Below are 20,495 nucleotides of genomic sequence, written 5' to 3'. Positions count from 1 at the left end.
TAAAAAAAAAAAAGGATAACCTTAGATGTATGCACCTCCCAGTTGGTTGAAGTGTTACCATAAAGAGTTCATGTCCTTGTTGTTTGGTTTTACAACTTGGTCTTTCCTTCTGGTTCTTAAGTTTTTATTGCTAGTTACTTACTATGAAAAGATCATGTGAGAAATCTGATAATTTTACCAGCTTCACTGGAGAATTGGGACTTGTTTTGGTCCAATCTGAAGCATTTTCCAGTGGAAAAACTCAAATGAATTTATCAATGAAGGGGACTCTTTTTTTTTTTTTTTTTTTAAATTTATGATGGGCACACAGTGAGAGAGAGAGAGAGGCAGAGACACAGGCAGAGGGAGAAGCAGGCTCCATGCACCGGGAGCCCGATGTGGGATTCGATCCCGGGTCTCCAGGATCGCGCCCTGGGCCAAAGGCAGGCGCTAAACCGCTGCGCCACCCAGGGATCCCAATGAAGGGGACTCTTGACAGGAATCCGGGAAATGGGAAACACTGAATTGTGTGTAAACCGTACTCAGTCATGCACACAACGTCAATATGTTGCAGTGACTCCTCAGTCCCTTCTCAGAACCCCCGTGATTATTCCTATGCAAACTTTCCACTTTCAAAAAACTTGGGTTCGGTTCTGTAAAGAGGATCCTGTCAAAATTGTTTTTCTTCTTTCCAGGTTGGTGGTGTGGACCCAAAGCAGCTGGCTGTTTATGAGGAGTTTGCACGCAATGTGCCTGGCTTCTTGCCCACAAATGATTTAAGTCAGCCCACGGGATTTTTAGCTCAACCCATGAAGGTAAGTCATTGCCTGGGATTAAATTGAGTGTTTTACATTTTACTTTGAATGTTTTTATCTGTTAACCTATCACTTGCTTCCTGTGAGCTTAAGTTAGGAGGAAAACTTAACCCCACAATTATTGAGTATATCTGTTCTTTGTATCAGATCAGCACTGGCATATGGGGGACACCCCCCCCCCCCACACACATGAAGTTGATTTTCATGTTTGGCCTAACTAGAGGAATTTATATGGGTGATCCACATGGCTTTGCCTGTTTTTATTTGTTTTGTTTTGGTTTTGTTTGTTTTGTAAAGACATTTTGGTCATATACAGAAAACTTGAATATATAGGGAGAAACATTTTCCCCCTGAACCATTTGAATATACAATGCTGACCCTTAGGTCCCAGTCACTCTTGAATACTTTGGTCTGTATTATCTAAAAAGACATTCTCCTGCCAGTACTGCCATTGAAATCAGGAAGTTAACACCGATATATTGATACTTAATTAGTCCTCGTTCAGGTTTTATGAAGTGTCTCAGTATCACTTTTTTATAGTAAAAGGCCCTATTTCAGAATCACACATTTCAGTTAGTTATATTTTTTAAATTCACCCCAGGTTGGTCTGTTAGAACACTTTATTTCTTCCTCCTCTTTTATGATCTCAAGACTTCTACAGACTATAGGCCAGTTATTTTCTAGAACGGCTTGATTTGGGTTTGTCCAATATATGTTCTCAGGAATAGATCCAGATAGTGCAGTTTTGATAGGTTTATCACAGAAATGATTTTGTGTTGTTATTCTATCAGGCTTTGATAGCTGGACTGAATACCATATTTTCCATGATTTGGATTACCTAATTTCCTAGGCTGTATCCTATTCCATTATTTATCTTGCTTGCTTTAATTACTTGATTGTGTGATGGGTTTTCCTCAAATGAAATACCCCCCCACCCCCCGGCAATCCCTGCCTTGCACTTCACTGCCCCACCTAATGTTATTAGGATTGAATAGTTCAGGAAGGGGAAAGGAAGAGAACCCTTCTATGTTTCAATGAGAAAAAAATTCAATGAGTAAACATACTAAATGACTTTTTAATTGCTGCACGAAAAATCTTTAAAATTTTCCTTTTTGGTTGTCTCCTTCTGTAAAACAGCAAGCTTGGGCAACAGATGATGTAGCTCAGATTTATGATAAGTGCATTACAGAATTGGAGCAGCACCTGCATGCCATCCCACCAACTTTGGCCATGAATCCTCAAGCCCAGGCTCTTAGAAGTCTTTTGGAAGTTGTAGTATTATCTCGAAACTCTCGGGATGCCATAGCTGCTCTTGGATTGCTCCAGAAGGTTAGTTATTAAATGTTACCTTTTTTTTTTTTTTTAAAGATTTTATTCATTCATGAGACACGGCGGGGGGGGGGGGGGCGGGGGGGGGCGGTTTGCAGAAACACAGGCAGAGGGAGAACCAGACTCCATGCAGAAGCCTGACATGGGACTTGATCCTGGGACTCTAGGATCATGCCCTGGGCCGAAGGCAGGCGCCAAACTGCTGAGCCACCCAGGGATCCCCTTAAATGTTACTTTTAAGAAGAGACTAAAATATAGTGACTCACACCACCATCTTCTTAAGTTATCCTAAGATTTTAGAATTCAGATAAAACAAATTCTGTTGGTAATAAGGCAAGTAATTTTCTCTAGAATGTAGTCATGACAGTTATCAATGGTGAAATGGGACAAATTTTTCGTTAAGAGTTTTTGAAAATATAGTTAAAAAACTTTAAAAGATAGCACTTTAGATTTGGTGAAATAGATTGATCCAAGTAGTTGGGTGATGTTGGGAGAGTTGGTGGGGAACATTGGATTTTCACCCTGTAGGGATGGTGGGGCATTTCCTGTGTAGAACACTGAATATAAACTAGGTAAAATTTAAAGAGTTGTGTGTGTTAGGGTAAGTGAAAAGCATTTTGGTGAGTGCAGGCATTGTTAAATGGAGGCTTTAGAAGCTATGTTGTAGTTTTTGTTAAGGTTTGGTTTTTGAGTTTGATGGTTGGGCTGCGAGTCCTATATTTTCCATGTTTGTGACTACTGTTTTTCTTCCATAGGCTGTAGAGGGTTTATTAGATGCCACAAGTGGTGCTGATGCTGACCTATTGCTGCGCTACAGGGAATGCCACCTTTTGGTGTTAAAAGCTCTTCAAGATGGCCGGGCATATGGGTCTCCATGGTGTAACAAACAGATCACAAGGTTAGTAGCCATCTTAGAAGAGTACTATTTATTGGAGTGCTTTCTTTTTTTTTTTTTAAATTTATTTATTTATGATAGTGAGAGAGAGAGAGAGAGAGAGGCAGAGACATAGGCAGAGGGAGAAGCAGGCTCCATGCACCGGGAGCCCGACGTGGGATTCGATCCCGGGTCTCCAGGATCGCGCCCTGGGCCAAAGGCAGGCGCCAAACCGCTGCGCCACCCAGGGATCCCTATTGGAGTGCTTTCTAACATACATGCCCTGTTTGTGTCCAGAGATTTCCTTTTTCTAGAAGGTAAATGGGACATTTGTCCAATTCTAAGTACTGAGCATAGTTGATTGGTTGGCCTTTTCCTATTTGGTACACATGATGAGTATGGAAAACCAGTACCTTGCATTGGGGGATAAATTGTAGATCATTGGTTTTAGAAGGTTTCGATGATTTCATAGCAGTGGTGTTCATATATAAATATTTCATTGTCTTAAGTGGAATGCTTTGTTTTCTAGGCTTTGAAAGCAAAACTTGAGTTATAACACTAGGCTGTCTGTTCTACTTCATTATTGGCTATTTTGAACCTTAGATACTAAATTGCAGTTGTTTCTCAAAGCATCCTTAATTTGGAACAAATTACCATTGGATAAAACGGGTTATTTTACTTGATACAGTATGGTTAGGTCTTTTCTCTAAAGATATAATTTTTCTAGGTGCCTAATTGAATGTCGGGATGAGTATAAATATAATGTGGAAGCAGTGGAGTTGCTCATTCGCAATCATTTGGTTAATATGCAGCAGTATGATCTTCACCTAGCTCAGGTATGGAAGAAAGTTTGTTTTTTGTTTTTAAGATTTATTTATTCATGAGAGACACAGGGAGAAAGGCAGAGACCTAGGCAGAGGGAGAAGCAAGCTCCATTCAGGGAGCCCGATGCGGGACTTGATCTTGGGACTCTGGGATCATGCCCTGAGCTGAAGGCTCAACCACTGAGCCACCCCAGTGTCCCGAAGAAGGTTTCTTAAAAAGGAAAAGAGACTCTGGTAGTTGGGAAGTGTGTTTGCTTTAAGTGTTGTCTATCTTACATTGTGCTTTCTGTGTTGCCAGTCAATGGAGAATGGTTTAAATTACATGGCCGTGGCATTTGCTATGCAATTGGTAAAAATCCTATTGGTGGATGAAAGGAGTGTTGCTCATGTTACTGAGGCAGATCTATTCCACACCATTGAAACTCTCATGAGGATTAATGCTCACTCCAGAGGCAATGCTCCAGAAGGGTGAGGATGAAATGTTTTGGGATCTTTGTGTATGTAGTCTATGAAGGAGCTTTAGAAATGAATGTGCAGACTTACTAACAATACCTGTTAACAACTGCTGTACCTACAATATGTGGGGAAACTTTAGTGAGGCCTAATGTTGTCCCTTGAAGTATGAAAGCTTAACTAATTGACAAGCCTTCTTGCTATAGAGCATGTAGTACACACAGTACTAGACTTGGTATTAAGAGCCCTGTGTTTAGAGCACTTTTTTTTTTTTTATTAACTTATGATAGTCAGAGAGAGAGAGAGAGAGAGAGAGAGAGAGGCAGAGACACAGGCAGAGGGAGAAGCAGACTCCATGCACCGGGAGCCTGACATTGGATTCGATCCCAGGTCTCCAGGATCGCGCCCCGGGCCAAAGGCAGGCGCCAAACCGCTGCGCCACCCAGGGATCCCTAGAGCACTTTTAAAATCTGATTTTAGGCAAGTTGATTTATGTTTTCTTGAATAAAATAGAAGTAAAATATCTCAAAGAATTGTTGATAAGATAAATAACAAATCGTGGCACAGGGTAGGCAAACCGTCAATATTTGTTGACAATGAACATTAGCTCCATTTCAGCTGGCACTTTTTGTGGCGGGGGGGGGGAGGGGGTGGTCGTCAAGAAGTGGCATACCCAAGTTTGGTCATTTGCATGTTATGTGGTCATGAGTAAACAGAAGAACCCAAGGATAATTTTGTTTATGGATGAAAATCACTAAAGTGGTTTCTATTAAATAAACAAATTGTCCAACTGTATGTCTATGAAGTCACAACCATGAGCAGACTGATTTTCACTCTGGATTTATTGTACTAGATTGCCCCAGCTGATGGAAGTAGTGCGATCCAACTATGAAGCAATGATTGATCGTGCTCATGGAGGCCCTAACTTTATGATGCATTCTGGAATCTCTCAAGCCTCAGAGTACGATGATCCTCCAGGCCTGAGGGAGAAGGCAGAGTATCTTCTGAGGGAATGGGTGAATCTCTACCATTCAGCAGCAGCTGGCCGTGACAGTACCAAAGCTTTCTCTGCGTTTGTTGGACAGGTAGAGCTTTTGGAAAGAAAGGTGCTTTTTATTCAACATAAGTAGGGTGTGATGCCTCCAATATTTAAGCTCAGTATTATGTACCTGTGGTCAGACAGTTTACCTCCATACTCATGTAAACCAAAAATGTCATCATCATTATTCTGTTAAATTGATAAAGCCTATTTCTTTCCTCATCTTTGGACCCTAACCAGTAAATTCAACATTTAATGTCCCCTTTAGTTCTACTTTATCCCATTTCAGTTGTCACAATTACAAAGTACAGTGGATCAGATAATGAAAAATGAAATTGCCAGATGTATGTAGTAATTTCACTAGCTCTATAATCAGTAGTGAGGGAATTATGGGCTAATAAATAAATAAAATTTTCATAATAGCTCATGTTAAAAAAATAGGAAAACAACAAAAAACTTAAAATTTTAAATGGTAGAGCCTTTTATTATTAAGTAGCTTACTTACCTAAAACTGATTAACATATTCTTTTGGGAAATAGTTTCCAGTATTTATTTTCATTTGATTTGATCTAAATTGGACTTTGAGTTAAAGTGTTAAGAAACAAGTGCCTAGAATAATTAGGTTTGGAAAGAGTATTTGTGAACAGGATGAACAAAAATGTAGGAAAAGAACTAAAGTACCATTTAGCATTCTGTTTTTGATCATTACTGTCTGTTTTCAGCCACTTTGAGGGATTCATTCATACCCATTAGTCAGTGTGTCCTACTAATCATATTACTTAATGGCAAGAATGGTACTTCTGCTGAACTGGCTGGCCTTAGAATTCCTTTAGTAGAACTGTTCTTTGTTTAGGGAGAGATATTTATCTGGTTATTTCTGCAGATTGACCATTGTATTTCTTTAAACTGAGACCAAAGTTTAGGTGTGCTACCAAAGATTGCAAATTAGATTTGTTATCACATAAATGACAATGGAATGTGGAAGAGCTGATTTGAATTTCAGAAGTTAAAGTTCAATTTACTTTTCAAGATGAATGTTAACTTACTTAAATAAATCATACTAAGTAGGTCTCTACCATAACAGAATTCTAAAATATACCTTAATGCAAAGCTGTTATTGAATGTTATAGTTTGATACCTGATTTGGATAGAAGAACTTTAAATCAGTTGGTTTTTGTGATCATCAGTATTTCATGGGTATGGATGTGGCACCTGTCTTAGCTCTTCCTGCTGGCTTATTTACTCTTGTTTCCTCTCTCTGTTTAAAAAAAGGATAATTTATACTTTTTGTTCCCTTTTGCATCCTTTTGAGAATTCTTTCCTCCTTGTGTTCCCTTTTGATCACAGCAGTTTGTCTTCGTTACCACCACTCCCCCTTAGTTTTTCAGATTTCAATGTACAAAAGTCCCTCTGCTGACCTCCTGTCTTGCCTTAGGGTACATTAATGTCAGTTCAGCTATTTTATTGCTTATCAAGGGACAATGAAATTGTTTTAAAGTTTCCAAGATAATGATCAAGTTTTCATTCTGGGCTTGGTTTCTTTAAGTAAGCACTGACCTTGCTCTCCGTCTGCAGCCTTAATCTTTGTTATACTGCTGCCTTCTTTTGTACTAGCCAAATAACTGCTCTGCTTTGCTTCACTTGCAAATCATGTCATAAAATTTGTACTTTTATCCTTTAACATTTTATTTTAAACTGTGAATTTACATTAAAATTTTAGTTTTCATTAAAATAGCCAAATATCTGTGGCTATTTTCTCTGGTACCCACTTAATTGTACAAATTATTACTTGATTTTCCTGTTGCAGCTAGTTGGCGTTTTGAAAATTTTGTCATTGGTTAAGTCAGCTGGAAAAAATTATCTTAAATTCTGTAGGAAAGTGAAATATATGTAATTTAATTTCATACTTGGGGAAATGAGTTGTCTAGAATGTCTTCATATGATTTCAGTGGGTTCCTAAAAATTGTCAATTTGCCTAGTTAAATTTCCACAATATTTGGCTGTGGATTATTGTTCAAAATTGTCATGTTATTATCTTTCTCAACTTTAGTCTTTTTTGTTCTCCATTAAACTTAAAACTGAGGAATTCTGTCACCAGTCCTTAATGGAGAAATCATTTTCATGGCACGTTTTTTAAAGTAAGAATTAGGAATGTGACAAGGAATAAATGAGTGAATATTTCTTAAGCATGAAAATTTAAAATTTGTGTATTTATCTTACTGTGTTTTTGTTTTTTATATATGTGTGTATATATTATCGTTGTTGTTATTCCCTTGATAGATGCACCAGCAAGGAATCCTGAAGACTGATGACCTCATAACAAGGTTCTTTCGTCTGTGTACTGAAATGTGTGTTGAAATCAGTTACCGTGCTCAGGCAGAGCAGCAGCACAATCCTGCTGCTAATCCTACCATGATCCGAGCCAAGTGTTATCACAACCTGGATGCTTTTGTCCGACTCATTGCACTGCTAGTGAAGCACTCAGGGGAAGCCACTAACACTGTCACAAAGATTAATCTGCTGAACAAGGTCTGAACTTCTCTTTTGCCTTAGTCTTGGTACACCTAAAATCTACAACAGTGGTTCTCAGGGCCCAACCCGTTCCCTAAAACATTTAGTAACATCCCTTTTTCTGTCTTGAAATTAAATTATAAAAATAATCACTAAATACTTGAATGTGTGGTGCCTTAACTAAAAGACCAAAGATGGTGGGGGGAACAGGATATTTCAGTATGTTAATATTTGGTAATGACTGTCCTTCGCTGTGAAGTGGGAAAATCAGGTGGAATGCAGGATGGTCCTCTGACACATTTTTACAGCCTTGATCTTACCTGGTTGGCCCTCCATCTACTAAATGCCAACCATTTCGCCTCCTGGCAACTTCACATCAGACCAGAAAAATTAGGTTTTTAGATTGTATTAACTAATAGAATATGATGTACCACGCTCATTTCTAGACCTTTTAATACTTGTGGGTGTTTGTGAAGAGTATACATCTCTAGTCCAAGATTATCGAAATTCAAAGAAAATACACAAATCTGCAGGCCACATCAAACCAGTGTTTGGCCCCCTTGGCTGCCAGCATTTAATTGTGTATTCAAACGGTATATATCCTTTCTTTTAATGTGGGGCTTAAGAGTACGATAACAAAGTATGTCTAGTGAATGATAAGTGAATTATCTTCATAATTTATAAGCTCTAATCTATGTACTCTGTAGGTCCTTGGTATAGTAGTGGGAGTTCTCCTGCAGGACCATGATGTTCGGCAAAGTGAGTTTCAGCAGCTTCCCTACCATCGAATTTTTATCATGCTGCTCTTAGAACTCAATGCACCTGAGCATGTATTGGAAACCATTAATTTCCAGACACTTACAGCTTTCTGGTGAGTATTGTTGAATTTAATAGACAGTTCTCGTTAAGGATTGCTGTTTTAGTGGTAAAATTGAGAAGTAGTAATCTTGTGGATTTTGAAGCATATTGATTTGAAAAATAGTTTCCATGTTGTCTACTTGCTTATGTTGATCTGTTGTTTACTATATTTAAGTTGGACCTTGGTTCTGACTAAGTCTTTTTTCCCTTCAGCAATACATTCCACATCTTGAGGCCTACCAAAGCTCCTGGCTTTGTGTATGCCTGGCTTGAACTGATCTCCCACCGGATATTTATTGCAAGAATGCTGGCACATACGCCGCAGCAGAAGGTGTGGCTGCAGTTTATCTCCTACAGATGAAGACTGTAACTACTTGGAGCTTATTATTAGCACTCAGTCATTTAGTAATAATTGTACTTTTCCCAGGCTTAGTCGAGAATTATTTAATGTGGAGTATAGTTATGGAGAGAGGTTTAACCAGTACTTGACTGCCTCTGCCTAGAAGCCATTCCTCAATGATAAGGGTATTGCTTTTCCAAGTCTGTTGTGAGCCATCTGTATTAATCTCTCTTAAGGACTTTTATTAACAAGTTGAAACCTGGGCAACCCCAGTGGCTCGGCGGTTTCGCCCCTGTCTTCAGCCCAGGGCGTGATCCTGGAGACCCAGGATTGAGTCCCACACCGGGCTCCCTGCATGGAGCCTGCTTCTCCCCCTGCCTGTGTCTCTGCCTCTCTCTCTGTGTCTCTCATGAATAAATAAATCTTTGAAAAAAAAAAAAAAAGTTGAAACCTTGGAGCACCTTTGTATAAAGCTTTGGATAATTAATGAAGCTCTACAGCCTGCCAGTTTTATGAGTTCTCTAAATGCTAAAGCTCTCACACTCAAGGGTGAAGACCACTGGTCTATATTTGAAGAAAATTAGGATCAAGTTCTAGTAAAGAGTTTTTAATTGTGTAATTGCAAATAAACACAGTTAACATGAGAAATTTTTCTCCCATTTAAATGGGAGAAAATGGCAAATGAATACTGTAGAAAGTATCCTTGATTGGCCCTTCCAATTAAATGTGACTAATATGCTTGGCAGAAAAGAAAGTGAGATAATCCTTAAATGGAGTGGGTTTTATTTGGTATTCCAGGAGGGGAACACAATAACAATAAAATTGTCCAAAAATAAACATGATTAATATAATTGGGAGATGGTGACAGTCCAAGTTTGGCTGAAAATAGAGGATTTATGTTGTGAACTTTTTGTAAACTGGATCAGGTTATTTGACAGGAGTTGGAAGTGGGGAAAAAATGGTTGCGACCTAGGGCTTAATTAAAAGAGGGAATTAAAACAGACCTCTGTCAGTTTCTTAGTTGACTGTTCTGTGTTGTGTCTGAAATTTTCTCAGTTACCTCCTCTTTAAATTTTGCTTATAGGAATTTCTGGAGAGCACCCCCCCCCATAATTGATTGATTTATCTTTTTTTTTTTAAGATTTATTTTTATTTATTTATGATGGGGGGGGGCAGAGACACAGGCAGAGGGAGAAGCAGGCTCCATGCCAGGAGCCCGACATGGGACTCGATCCTGGGACTCCAGGATCGCGCCCTGGGCCAGAGGCAGGCGCTAAACCGCTGAGCCACCCAAGGATCCCCTGATTTATTTATCTTTAGAGAAAAAGAGCACTAGAAATCCAAGCTGACTCCCCACTGAGTGTGGAACTGGCAGGGAATCTCAGTCTCATGACCTGAGATTACAGCCTGAGCTGAAATCGAGAGTCAGATGCTCAACCAACTCAGCCACCCAGGCACCCCTGGAGCAATTTTGTTTTAAATACCATTTCTCACTATTGCCATAGTTACGCTTACTCCTTTTTAATGTCAGTCAGTCCTTAAGAGAGGTATATATGTCAGTATTCTCTAGTTATATTAGTAAGAGGAAGATAAGTCACAATGTAGCTGCTTGGGCAACTTTTTGGTGGTAGATCAGCAGCTGAGTATAATTATGACTCATGTATATTTTTTTCTTTCAGGGATGGCCTATGTATGCCCAGCTACTGATAGATTTGTTCAAATATTTGGCTCCTTTCCTTAGAAATGTGGAACTCACCAAACCTATGCAAATCCTCTATAAGGTAATTAATTTGGAGTTATAAAGCCTAATTTTTTTTTTATTAAGTTTTCTGCTTTGGGGTTTTTTAAAAAAGATTTTATTTGCGAAAGAGGGCAGGGAGAGGGGCAGAAGGAAGAGGGAGCCTGATGCGGAGCTAGATCCCTGGACCCTGAAATCGTGACCTGAGTTCAGGTCAGACACTTAACCAACTGATCCACCCAGTTACCCCAGTTTTTTATAAAGCCTTTAAAGGATAACATATTCAGAAAAGTACAAAAATCAAATGTGCTTGCGCAGTCAGTCCCTGAACAGGGATTCATAGGTTCAACTTTAGTATATACTAGTAGTTTTACTAAATAGATATGTCCATTAACTCTTACACCAGCATATACCTATTATTGTCTGCTTTTTGTTTTAACTGTTTTGGGCAGTTGTACATTAGGATCTCATTATGGATTTATTTTGTATATTCTTGTTTTTTTTTTTTTTTTTCTTTTTGTGAGTATAGATTAGTCATTTGGATTTTAAGAGTTTTTTATTTATTCATTAGAGAGAGATAGCACACATGTGGGTGCACAAGCAGTGGGAAAGGCAGAGGGAGAGAGAGCAGCAGATTTCCTGCTGAGCTAGGAGCCTATCATGTGGGGCTCGATCCCAGGACCTGGAGATCACGACCTCAACCATCTGAGCCCCCCCGGCACCCTGCCATTTGGGTATTCTTTTGTGATGTTCCTTTTATAGTTTTACGCTCATATTTCCACTAGATTATCTGTATTTTTTTTTTTTTTGTAGGAACTTTTCATGTATTTCTGGATATAAACCCTTTAATACGTAGTCAAACAGTTGTCACTCTTGTGGCTTGCCTGTTAACTCCCTTAAACGTTAAGTGTCCTTTGAGGAATGGAAGTTTTAAAAAATAATCAAGTTTTTGCTTTCATTAAATGTTTCTTTTTTAAATCTCATGTGAGAAATCTTTGCCAATCCCAAATTGCAATCTGTTCTGCATACACTCTGTTCACTGACCAAGAAGCCATGTTACTCTGGCTTTTATGCCTAGGTGATATGATCTGTCTTGTATTTATTTTTGTGTATGGTGAGGTTCTTTTCCTTCTTTTTCCTTTATATTCCCACCCCAATAAATAATACAAGGCTTTTCAGTACCATTCTTCATTCCATATTGAATTGATTGGGCACCTTTGTCAAAATAATTGACTATTTGTGTATGGCTGTCTTAGTTGATCTCTTTATCTGTTTGTAGAGGCCAGTACCAAACTGTCTTGATTCATAAAACTTATAAAGTCAGAATTATCAAGCAGAGTAAGTGCTCTTCAACTTTGCTCTCTTTTAAAAATTATTTTGGCTATTTTGTGTCATTTGCCATTGCATAAAGAACTGCAGTCAGCTTGCTTGACTTTGAAAACTGGCTGGGATTTAGATCGAGATTGCAGGGGATTTGTAGATCACTTTGAAGAAAATAGACCTCTTAATAATATTGAGACTTTCAGTCCTGAACATGTGTATTTCTATTTAGTTAGGTCTTTAATTTCTCTCTGCTTTTGTAGTTTTCAGCGTAGAAGTTTTCACCCTCTTTCTTTAGACTTATCCGTAGATATTTGATGTTTTTTGTAAAGTGGTAGAACAGCTTTTAAATTTTTTGGTATTTGTTGATCCTGTATAGAAACAAAATTGATTTTTGTATATCGGCCAGCTACCTTGCAATATTTACTTTCTCTGCGAGTTTACTTGTGTCTTTTGTGGGGAGAAGTATATTCTGTATACAGTCATTAAATTTGCATATAACAGTGGGTTTTTGTTTTGCTTTTTACCTACCTTACTGCAGTGGCCAGGAACTCCAGGACAGTGTTGAATAGAAGAGTGATAATGGCATGCTTGTCTCATTAATGCTCCGTAAAAAAAAAAAAAGCTTTCAGTAATTCAGCATTAAGTGTAATGTTTTTATAAATCTACGGTTTTGTTTTGCAGGTATCATTATCTTAATGAGGAAATGCCCAGCTATTCATAATTTGTTGAGTTCTGAAATCATTCAATGGGTATTGAGTGCCTTTTCAAGATTATGTAAAATATTATTTTCTGGGGGCGCCTGGGTGGTTCAGTGATTGAGCCTCTGTCTTTGGCTCTGGTCGTGATCTGAAGAGTCCTGGGATTGAGTCCCGCATCGGGCTCCCCGCAGGGAGCCACTTCTTCCTCTGCCTGTGTCTCTGCCTCTCTCTCTGTGTCTTGCATGAATAAATCAATAACATCTTTTTTAAAAAACATTTTTTCGGGCAGCCCCGGTGGCTCAGCAGTTTGGTGCCCTCTCAGCCCAGGGTGTGATCCTGGAGACCTCGGATTGAGTCCCATGTCAGGCTCTCCCTGCATGGAGCCTGCTTCTCCTCTGCCTCTGCCTCTCTTTCTCTCTGTCATGAATAAATAAATAAATAAAATATTTAAATAAAAAACGTTTTTTCTGTTAATAACTCCAACAAATTCTTAAACTGCCATTGCATTTTGGGCCATTTGGTCATGATCTATCATTGTGATTTCTAGTTCCCATATTTAGCATTTTTGTGTGATTTTTCACATCAAGTTTTGGTATCCATATTATGCAAATCTCATTGAAAGAGCAGGAAAATATTCTTTCTAAATTTATTTTTGAGATGATGAAAATAGTATTCATTTTTCCTTAAATATTGATAATTAAGTTTTTACCAGTAAAGCTATCTAGGCCTGGATTTTAATCTTTTCAAAGAACGAGCTTTGATTCATCTTTCCTTCAGTACTTTTAAAACATGTAATTGATTTTGGCTCTTTTACTTTCTTGGTTTTCATTAGCTGCCTTTTCCATCTTCTGCAGACTTATGTCATTTTAATTACTTTTGCCAGCCTCTTTGAGCATATACATTTAATATATAAACTCCTCAGAGCTAGTTTTTGGTGATTTAAGCCTGTAATTTGTTACTGAGGCATATACTTTTGTATTTACTTGTTATATTCATAATAGTATAAACGTTACTCTCATTTCCTAACAACGTGGAAACAGCCAATGTTTTTCTCATTTTTAAAAAATAGGGCACTTTGAGGGTGCTGCTGGTTCTTTTGCATGATTTCCCTGAGTTCCTTTGTGATTACCATTATGGATTTTGTGATGTGATCCCACCTAATTGTATTCAGCTAAGAAATCTCATCCTGAGTGCCTTCCCAAGAAACATGAGGCTCCCGGACCCATTCACTCCTAATCTGAAGGTAAATTCCAAACAATTTAAGGAAAAGAAAGTTTTGTCTTAGTATTTTAGTCCTTTCTCTGGTAGTAGACTTATTTAACCTCTTTCCTTGCACACACACACATGCACAAATTTGTTAGGTAAGGATGCTCTTTGTGGGGGTAATCATGTTATTAATATTAAGCTTGCTGAATATTGGTTCACAGTATTTGCCTACTTGCTATTTTCAATTAATTTTTATAGAACCTCAGCTGAGGTATTTGCTGGCTGGCCCTGATGGCATAGATTTGCAGGATAGACCTTTGTAATGCTCATATTTCATAGGTGTTTTTTTTTTTTCCCATAGGTGTTTTTTATGTCTATAGCCCTGATTTGGCTACTGTAATTTTTATGTATTTTGTTTATTTCAAATACATTATTTTCTTTTTATTTTTTTATTTTTTATTTATTTATTTTTTCATTATTTTCTTTTTAAAGTAACAAGTATGATGTTCTGTTCTGCTGGGACATCTTTTCAAAGACTAGGGATCTTGGTGTGAGGAATCTCCTCTGTACTCTTTTGAAATCCAAGTCCAGGAAACAATTAGTAATATACATTAGACCTCTTCCCAAAAGGTATCTATCCTGCCTTAATTTGAAAAGATAATTTATTATAGAATGAGAGATTTTTATCATTTTGTAGATAGATTCTTTTAATTAAAAATCAATAAAAAGTGGCAGCTTTTATCAAGACGTTTACAATGTGCAGTTTATTTTTTTAAGGCAGAGAAAATTTTGCTGTTAACTCCTACACATGCTTCTGGTTTTGATTATTTTATCTGTCTGGCAGGTGGATATGTTGAGTGAAATTAACATTGCACCCCGGATTCTTACCAATTTTACTGGAGTGATGCCACCTCAGTTCAAAAAGGATTTGGATTCTTATCTTAAAACTCGATCACCGGTCACTTTTCTGTCTGATTTGCGAAGCAACCTACAGGTTAATTTGTTTGCCTTTTTAGAAAAAAAACACTTAAGGCCACCCACAAGACTATGTATAATACTATTTGGAAGTCTGTTTTCAACTGGATTTAAAATTTTTAAAACATACTATTTCTAATGGTTGGATGAGATTAACTAGATTATGCATTTTACTAGTTGTCTTATCACCAACACAAAGCTATTGCCTTGGAAGAGACAACCAGGAAATAGGTTTATTTTCTGTAAGAATGTACTGCTGATAATTGGCACCTGTTAGTACACTCAAGATTGTTCTAAATGGATTCTGGTTTAGTTTGCTATACAGAAGAGGACTTGAAATTGTGTTACCTTCCAGTCTTTCCACACCACACTACTTACCCCCTCCAAATAGAAGATTTCATTGAGTAACCTCCACACCTAATACGGGGCTCAGACTCAACCCCGTGATCAAGAATCACACACTCCACCCACAGCCAGCCAGGCACCCCTCCAAATACTTTCTATAATTAAGATAATGCATAGTCTGACTTTACAAACTTTTTTTTTTTTTTTTTTTTTTTTTTTGCTGGTACCTGTTGAAGCTTTGGCTTCCAAAGGGAACTCCTCTGTTTCTGTTATTGACCCAACCACCCTTAGGCTACTGTGTATTTTGTTCAGCAACCTCACAAAGTCAAGCAAATTTCTAAAATTTAAATCAAAAACTGTTGAGAGCAGTTCACCTTTTCTGTGAAGGCATAAAAACGATTTAGAAATACTGAATCCTCTGTGAATAAGGAGCTTTCTGTTTTGTTCATTTAGGTATCCAATGAGCCTGGCAATCGTTACAACCTCCAGCTCATCAATGCACTGGTGCTCTATGTAGGGACTCAGGCCATTGCGCACATCCACAACAAGGGTAGCACGCCATCAATGAGCACGATCACCCACTCGGCTCACATGGACATCTTCCAGAACCTGGCTGTGGACTTGGACACTGAAGGTGAGTGAAGCCAGACAATTCTCAGAGCTTTCTTTGCACTTTTTGCTACAGTCTGGTCATAAAATGCTTTAGCCACAACAGACAAATATTTTATCAACAGGTTTATGGCTCTATTAAAAAAAATTTATTTTAATCCAGTTAACATACAGTGTTATAGCAGTTTCAGTGTATAATAGTAATACAATTCCATACATCACCTGGTGCTCATCCTAAGTGCATTCCTTAATTTCTATTACCTATTTAATCAATCTCCCCATCCCCCTCTCCTCTAGTAACTATCAGATTGTTCCTATAATTAAAAGTCTGTTTCTTGCTTTGACTTTTTTTTTTTTTTGCTTGTTTTGTTGTTTAAATTCCATATACATGTGAAATCATGTTACTTGTTTTTTCTCTGCTGGCTGTTTCAATTGCATAGTATCTGCTTAATGCAGAAAATTCAGAAAATGTAAAGGAAAGAAATAATCCAGAATCCTTACCACATCACTTAATACTTCAGTGTGTATGATTACAGTGTTTTTTAAGTGTGAAAATAAACAACATTCCTTTTACTAGGCTCTCTTTAAAAATAAGCTCATTTTACATTGTTTTTGTTAGTCTGCCTTTCCCCCCATTTATTAGTGTCTGTTAGGCAACGTATTAAGTATTAGGTGTATACAAATTAATGCATGGGACTTTCCCTACCTGCTTTGCAGAAAGTTGGCAGTATAGTTTTTCCCATAAGTTGCATCTTGCATGGTGTAATCACATTTCTTTTGAGCTTCTAGATTCATTCTTATTACAGAGACTCCAGTAGGTACTAACCAACTACGTAGTCTTGCTTATTTGAACACACATATACTTTATTAAAAAAAAAAAAAAAGACTTCTTAAAGTAGGCTTGAGCCCAATGTGGTGTTGTGGTGTTTGAACTCGACTCTGAGATTGAGTTGAACACTTTAACCCACTGAGCTATGCAGATGCCCTTAACACACGTATAGTTTAGAATGGATGCCTACTTTGCTATCAGTTCTTGAGAGGTTAATCTTGAGATACACATACACTTGCTTGTCTATTTGTAGAAAGGATTTGAGATAGCTTAAAATCAAGATTTAACAAAATTGAATACCTGATTATCCAGAGCCCAGCAAAAAATTTTTAAAAAGGTAGCCCTTAGTGTTAAAGCTCGCCTGGATATTGCCATATCACACATGACTAATATCAAGCAGAGGCAGACAGCCAAACCCAGTTAATACTTATTCCATTATAGTCTAAACTAGCAGTTGTTAAAATGTGGTCTGGAAACCCTTGAGGGTGTCCCGACCTTTTAGAAGAGTTGTAAGGTCAAAACTATTTTCAAAATAATGACAACATTTGTGTTTTATTGTTTTGTTTGCACTCATGTTGTCATGAGTATACAGTGGAGTTTTCCAGAGCTACATGAAACAATACTGGAACAGATTGAACACAGAGGCGGAAATAAGAATCTAGCTGTCTATTAAGTGACATTAAAGAAACCTGTGAAATGTAAAACAGTAATATTCTTACCTACATTGTTTTGGAAAATATTTATATGCAGTGGACCTGTTTTTAAATATTAAAAAAAATTAATGTGGAAAATACAAAATAAACCCCCCAGAAATGGAAACATTGGGGACCCCAAGTACCACTGGTTGAAAGGATACTAAGAAAGCCTGTATCAGAAAATCAAACCCTAGCCACTTAGAATGATTTATCTTTTTTACATTGGCTTTTCACAGTAGGTTTGCAATAAACTAAGTTTTCTGAATTTCTAGGTCGGTATCTCTTCCTGAATGCCATTGCAAATCAACTGCGGTACCCAAATAGCCACACTCACTACTTCAGCTGTACCATGCTGTACCTTTTTGCAGAAGCCAACACTGAAGCTATTCAAGAACAGATTACAAGGTAAGGGAGAAGTTTTGATAATTCAAAGTAATGCCTCTTCCCTTTTCTTATTAATCTTTTTTTTTAAATTTTTATTTATTTATGATAGTCACACACAGAGAGAGAGAGGCAGAGACACAGGCAGAGGGAGAAGCAGGCTCCATGCACCGGGAGCCCGATGTGGGATTCGATCCCGGGTCTCCAGGATTGCGCCCTACGCCAAAGGCAGGCGCCAAACTGCTGCACCACACAGGGATCCCCTTAATCTCTTTTTTTTTCCTGTGCAGTGTTCATTGAGTATCTTCTACATGTCCATTTAAGACATCTTTTACATGTGTTAAATAGGAGATACAGTTGTGAACAAAATGGACATGGTTCCTGCCCTAGCAATTAAGTCTGATGGACACAAAATCACAAGCAGAGAATTATAGATTCTAATCATTACTAAAATAAATGGTTTTCAATGAAAGGTTGTTACCAGCATTTTGATTGTAAATCAACAATTTGTCTCAGGTGGTGATGACAACATTCTTATCCAGAGTCTTGAATCTGCACAGGCCTATTAAAAGCCATGTTTCTTGTTTTTGTTTTTTTAAATATTTATTTATTCATGAGAGATGCAGAGAGGCGGAGGCATAGACAGAGGGAGAAGCACACTTCCTGCGGGGAGCCCAATGTGACTCTATCCTTGGACCCCAGGATCATGACTTGAGCTGGAGGCGGGCGCTCAACTGCTGAGCCACCCAGGCGTTCCAAAAGCCACATTAAAGAGCTTGGGCTTTTCTTCATCCTCTAAGATGAGAGGTTTGAAGGAGAAATAATAAGATCGTAGTTTTTGTTTGTTTAATTATAGGAATCTATTGCAGATTGCTTGGACTGTGTATAGCATTGGAGATTGGACAGTAGGTGATAGAGGTATATATAACACATTTTAAAAAGTGGGCCAGACTTTAAAAATGTGTCCCTTTACCCAATAGTCTGTGTATTATGTATCATATTGTCTCATTATTAAATGAGAATGTTCTATTTGTGATTATAAAGCTATAGTGAACTTCTTGTACATAAATCTTTGTTTTTGTATTTTTATGGTAAATTTAGAAGTATAATTGGTTAGGGCACAAGATAGGAAGATGTAAGCTAACAGTGACCACCATTCAGAAAAACAGCAATTTACACAACCACTGGTGGTAGAATTCATTTCCTCTTTCACTGTGTGCATTCTTTGAGTTACTTTCTGTGAACCATGTAATCTAATACTATCCTTTACCTTAACTTAGTTTTCTAGGCTCACTAATGGGAAGAGGCAGAATTTCTAATTCTAGAATCCATCTGCAGTAACCATGCTGTATGTAGACATTAATCCATTTGTCTTTTGTAAAGCTAATAACTTTTGCATGTGGTTTAGTAATCAAGGAGAAAAGTTAGGAGAAAAGGTAAAGGAGAAGTGTGGTTATAAATTTGTAGGTTTCTGTATGCATTAACTAATTTTTTTTTTCCCCTTCAGGGTTCTCTTGGAACGGTTGATTGTAAATAGGCCACATCCTTGGGGTCTTCTTATTACCTTCATTGAGCTGATTAAAAATCCAGCATTTAAGTTCTGGAACCATGAGTTTGTACACTGTGCCCCAGAAATTGAAAAGTGAGTTCAAAGTAATTTGTTTGAGAATGAGAAACATATGATGGCTCTAGCTTAGGATGGGTGATTAAGAAGGTAATAATAGTCAAAGCTAATGTAACACAAGATATTGCTGGCCTGAAGTTTTTCTCAAACTTTTATCTGTCTCTGTTCTTCAGGTTATTCCAATCGGTTGCACAGTGCTGCATGGGACAGAAGCAGGCTCAGCAAGTAATGGAAGGGACAGGTGCCAGTTAGATGGAACTGCATCTCTGCTGTAAACATGTCAGTCTGGAGGTCCCACTGCACCAGGTTTATAAACCGGCTGAAGAATCCTTTCAGCTCTTCCTGACTTTCCCAGCCCTTTGGTTCTCGGGTACCTGTCCCAATTAGTGTTTGGGTCAGCTTCCTGTCTATGTGGGCACGTTCCAAAGTTTAAATGCATTTTTTTGACTCTTGGCCAAAATTTGGAAGATGCTGTGAATATCATTTTGAACTTGTGTAAATACATGAAAGACAAAACCTTTGTCTGGAACTTCTTGGGTTTGTGCAAAATGTGTCCAAGGCAAGTAGATAAACTGGTACCTGCCCAGCTTGTAATTGAAAAGGCTGTTGATGCCATGCACTTGTCCGGGGACATAACATAGCTCCATGTCTTCTGACATTCCTGGTGTCCCAAAGAATAGCAAAAAAGCCAGTTTAAATATTGTGTAACTTATTTTTTTAACGTGGACAGGGGACCCTGAAAAATCACAAAGTTGTTAAAAATGTGTATGTGCTACTATTTGGTATGCTTAGGGAACATGGGAAGAGCTCACAATTGAGATCCCATGGGTTTTTGTTTTGCCTCTTCCCCAAATCTAAAGCTGACTGCTGGGAGAGCATCATTTTCTCATTTCTACTGGAGAACTACCCCCTTAGGCCCTGTGAGATGCAGTCACCTCTTTTTATAAAGGGAAACCAGACCAGGCCTAAAAGTGCCCCTAGCTCTCTCATACTTGTAAATTGTGGGAAAGGGAACTAATAGTGGATGAATTACCCTTCCCTATTATCCCA

At 38.0% G+C, this 20,495-nt stretch overlaps 1 protein-coding gene across 8 annotated transcripts in view; it reads left to right on the top strand.

The window, feature by feature from the left end:
• Positions 1-19,961, top strand: part of CNOT1 (CCR4-NOT transcription complex subunit 1) — a 101,774-nt gene extending 81,813 nt beyond the window's left edge. For 5 of the 8 annotated variants that reach the window (XM_055332709.1, XM_055332710.1, XM_055332707.1 and 2 more), the window contains 16 exons: positions 675-794; positions 1,932-2,123; positions 2,879-3,021; positions 3,725-3,833; positions 4,120-4,289; positions 5,128-5,380; positions 7,594-7,842; positions 8,532-8,695; positions 8,896-9,013; positions 10,702-10,803; positions 13,851-14,024; positions 14,832-14,981; positions 15,761-15,941; positions 17,713-17,845; positions 19,329-19,463; positions 19,619-19,961. In XM_055332709.1, coding sequence (XP_055188684.1) covers positions 675-794; positions 1,932-2,123; positions 2,879-3,021; positions 3,725-3,833; positions 4,120-4,289; positions 5,128-5,380; positions 7,594-7,842; positions 8,532-8,695; positions 8,896-9,013; positions 10,702-10,803; positions 13,851-14,024; positions 14,832-14,981; positions 15,761-15,941; positions 17,713-17,845; positions 19,329-19,463; positions 19,619-19,697 — 2,472 coding nt within the window. In that variant the 3' untranslated portion in view covers positions 19,698-19,961. The remainder of the gene's footprint in view (positions 1-674; positions 795-1,931; positions 2,124-2,878; positions 3,022-3,724; positions 3,834-4,119; positions 4,290-5,127; positions 5,381-7,593; positions 7,843-8,531; positions 8,696-8,895; positions 9,014-10,701; positions 10,804-13,850; positions 14,025-14,831; positions 14,982-15,760; positions 15,942-17,712; positions 17,846-19,328; positions 19,464-19,618) is intronic. The other 3 variants (XM_055332712.1, XM_055332713.1, XM_055332711.1) reach the window with 1 other exon arrangement.
• Positions 19,962-20,495: the final 534 nt, after the last annotated feature.

This window comes from Nyctereutes procyonoides, unplaced genomic scaffold (assembly GCF_905146905.1).
Source record: "Nyctereutes procyonoides isolate TBG_1078 unplaced genomic scaffold, NYPRO_anot_genome, whole genome shotgun sequence".
In the NCBI taxonomy this organism is placed as follows: Eukaryota; Metazoa; Chordata; class Mammalia; order Carnivora; family Canidae; genus Nyctereutes; species Nyctereutes procyonoides.
Note: the sequence above shows the minus strand (reverse complement) of the source record. Positions and strands in the feature narration are given on the sequence as shown.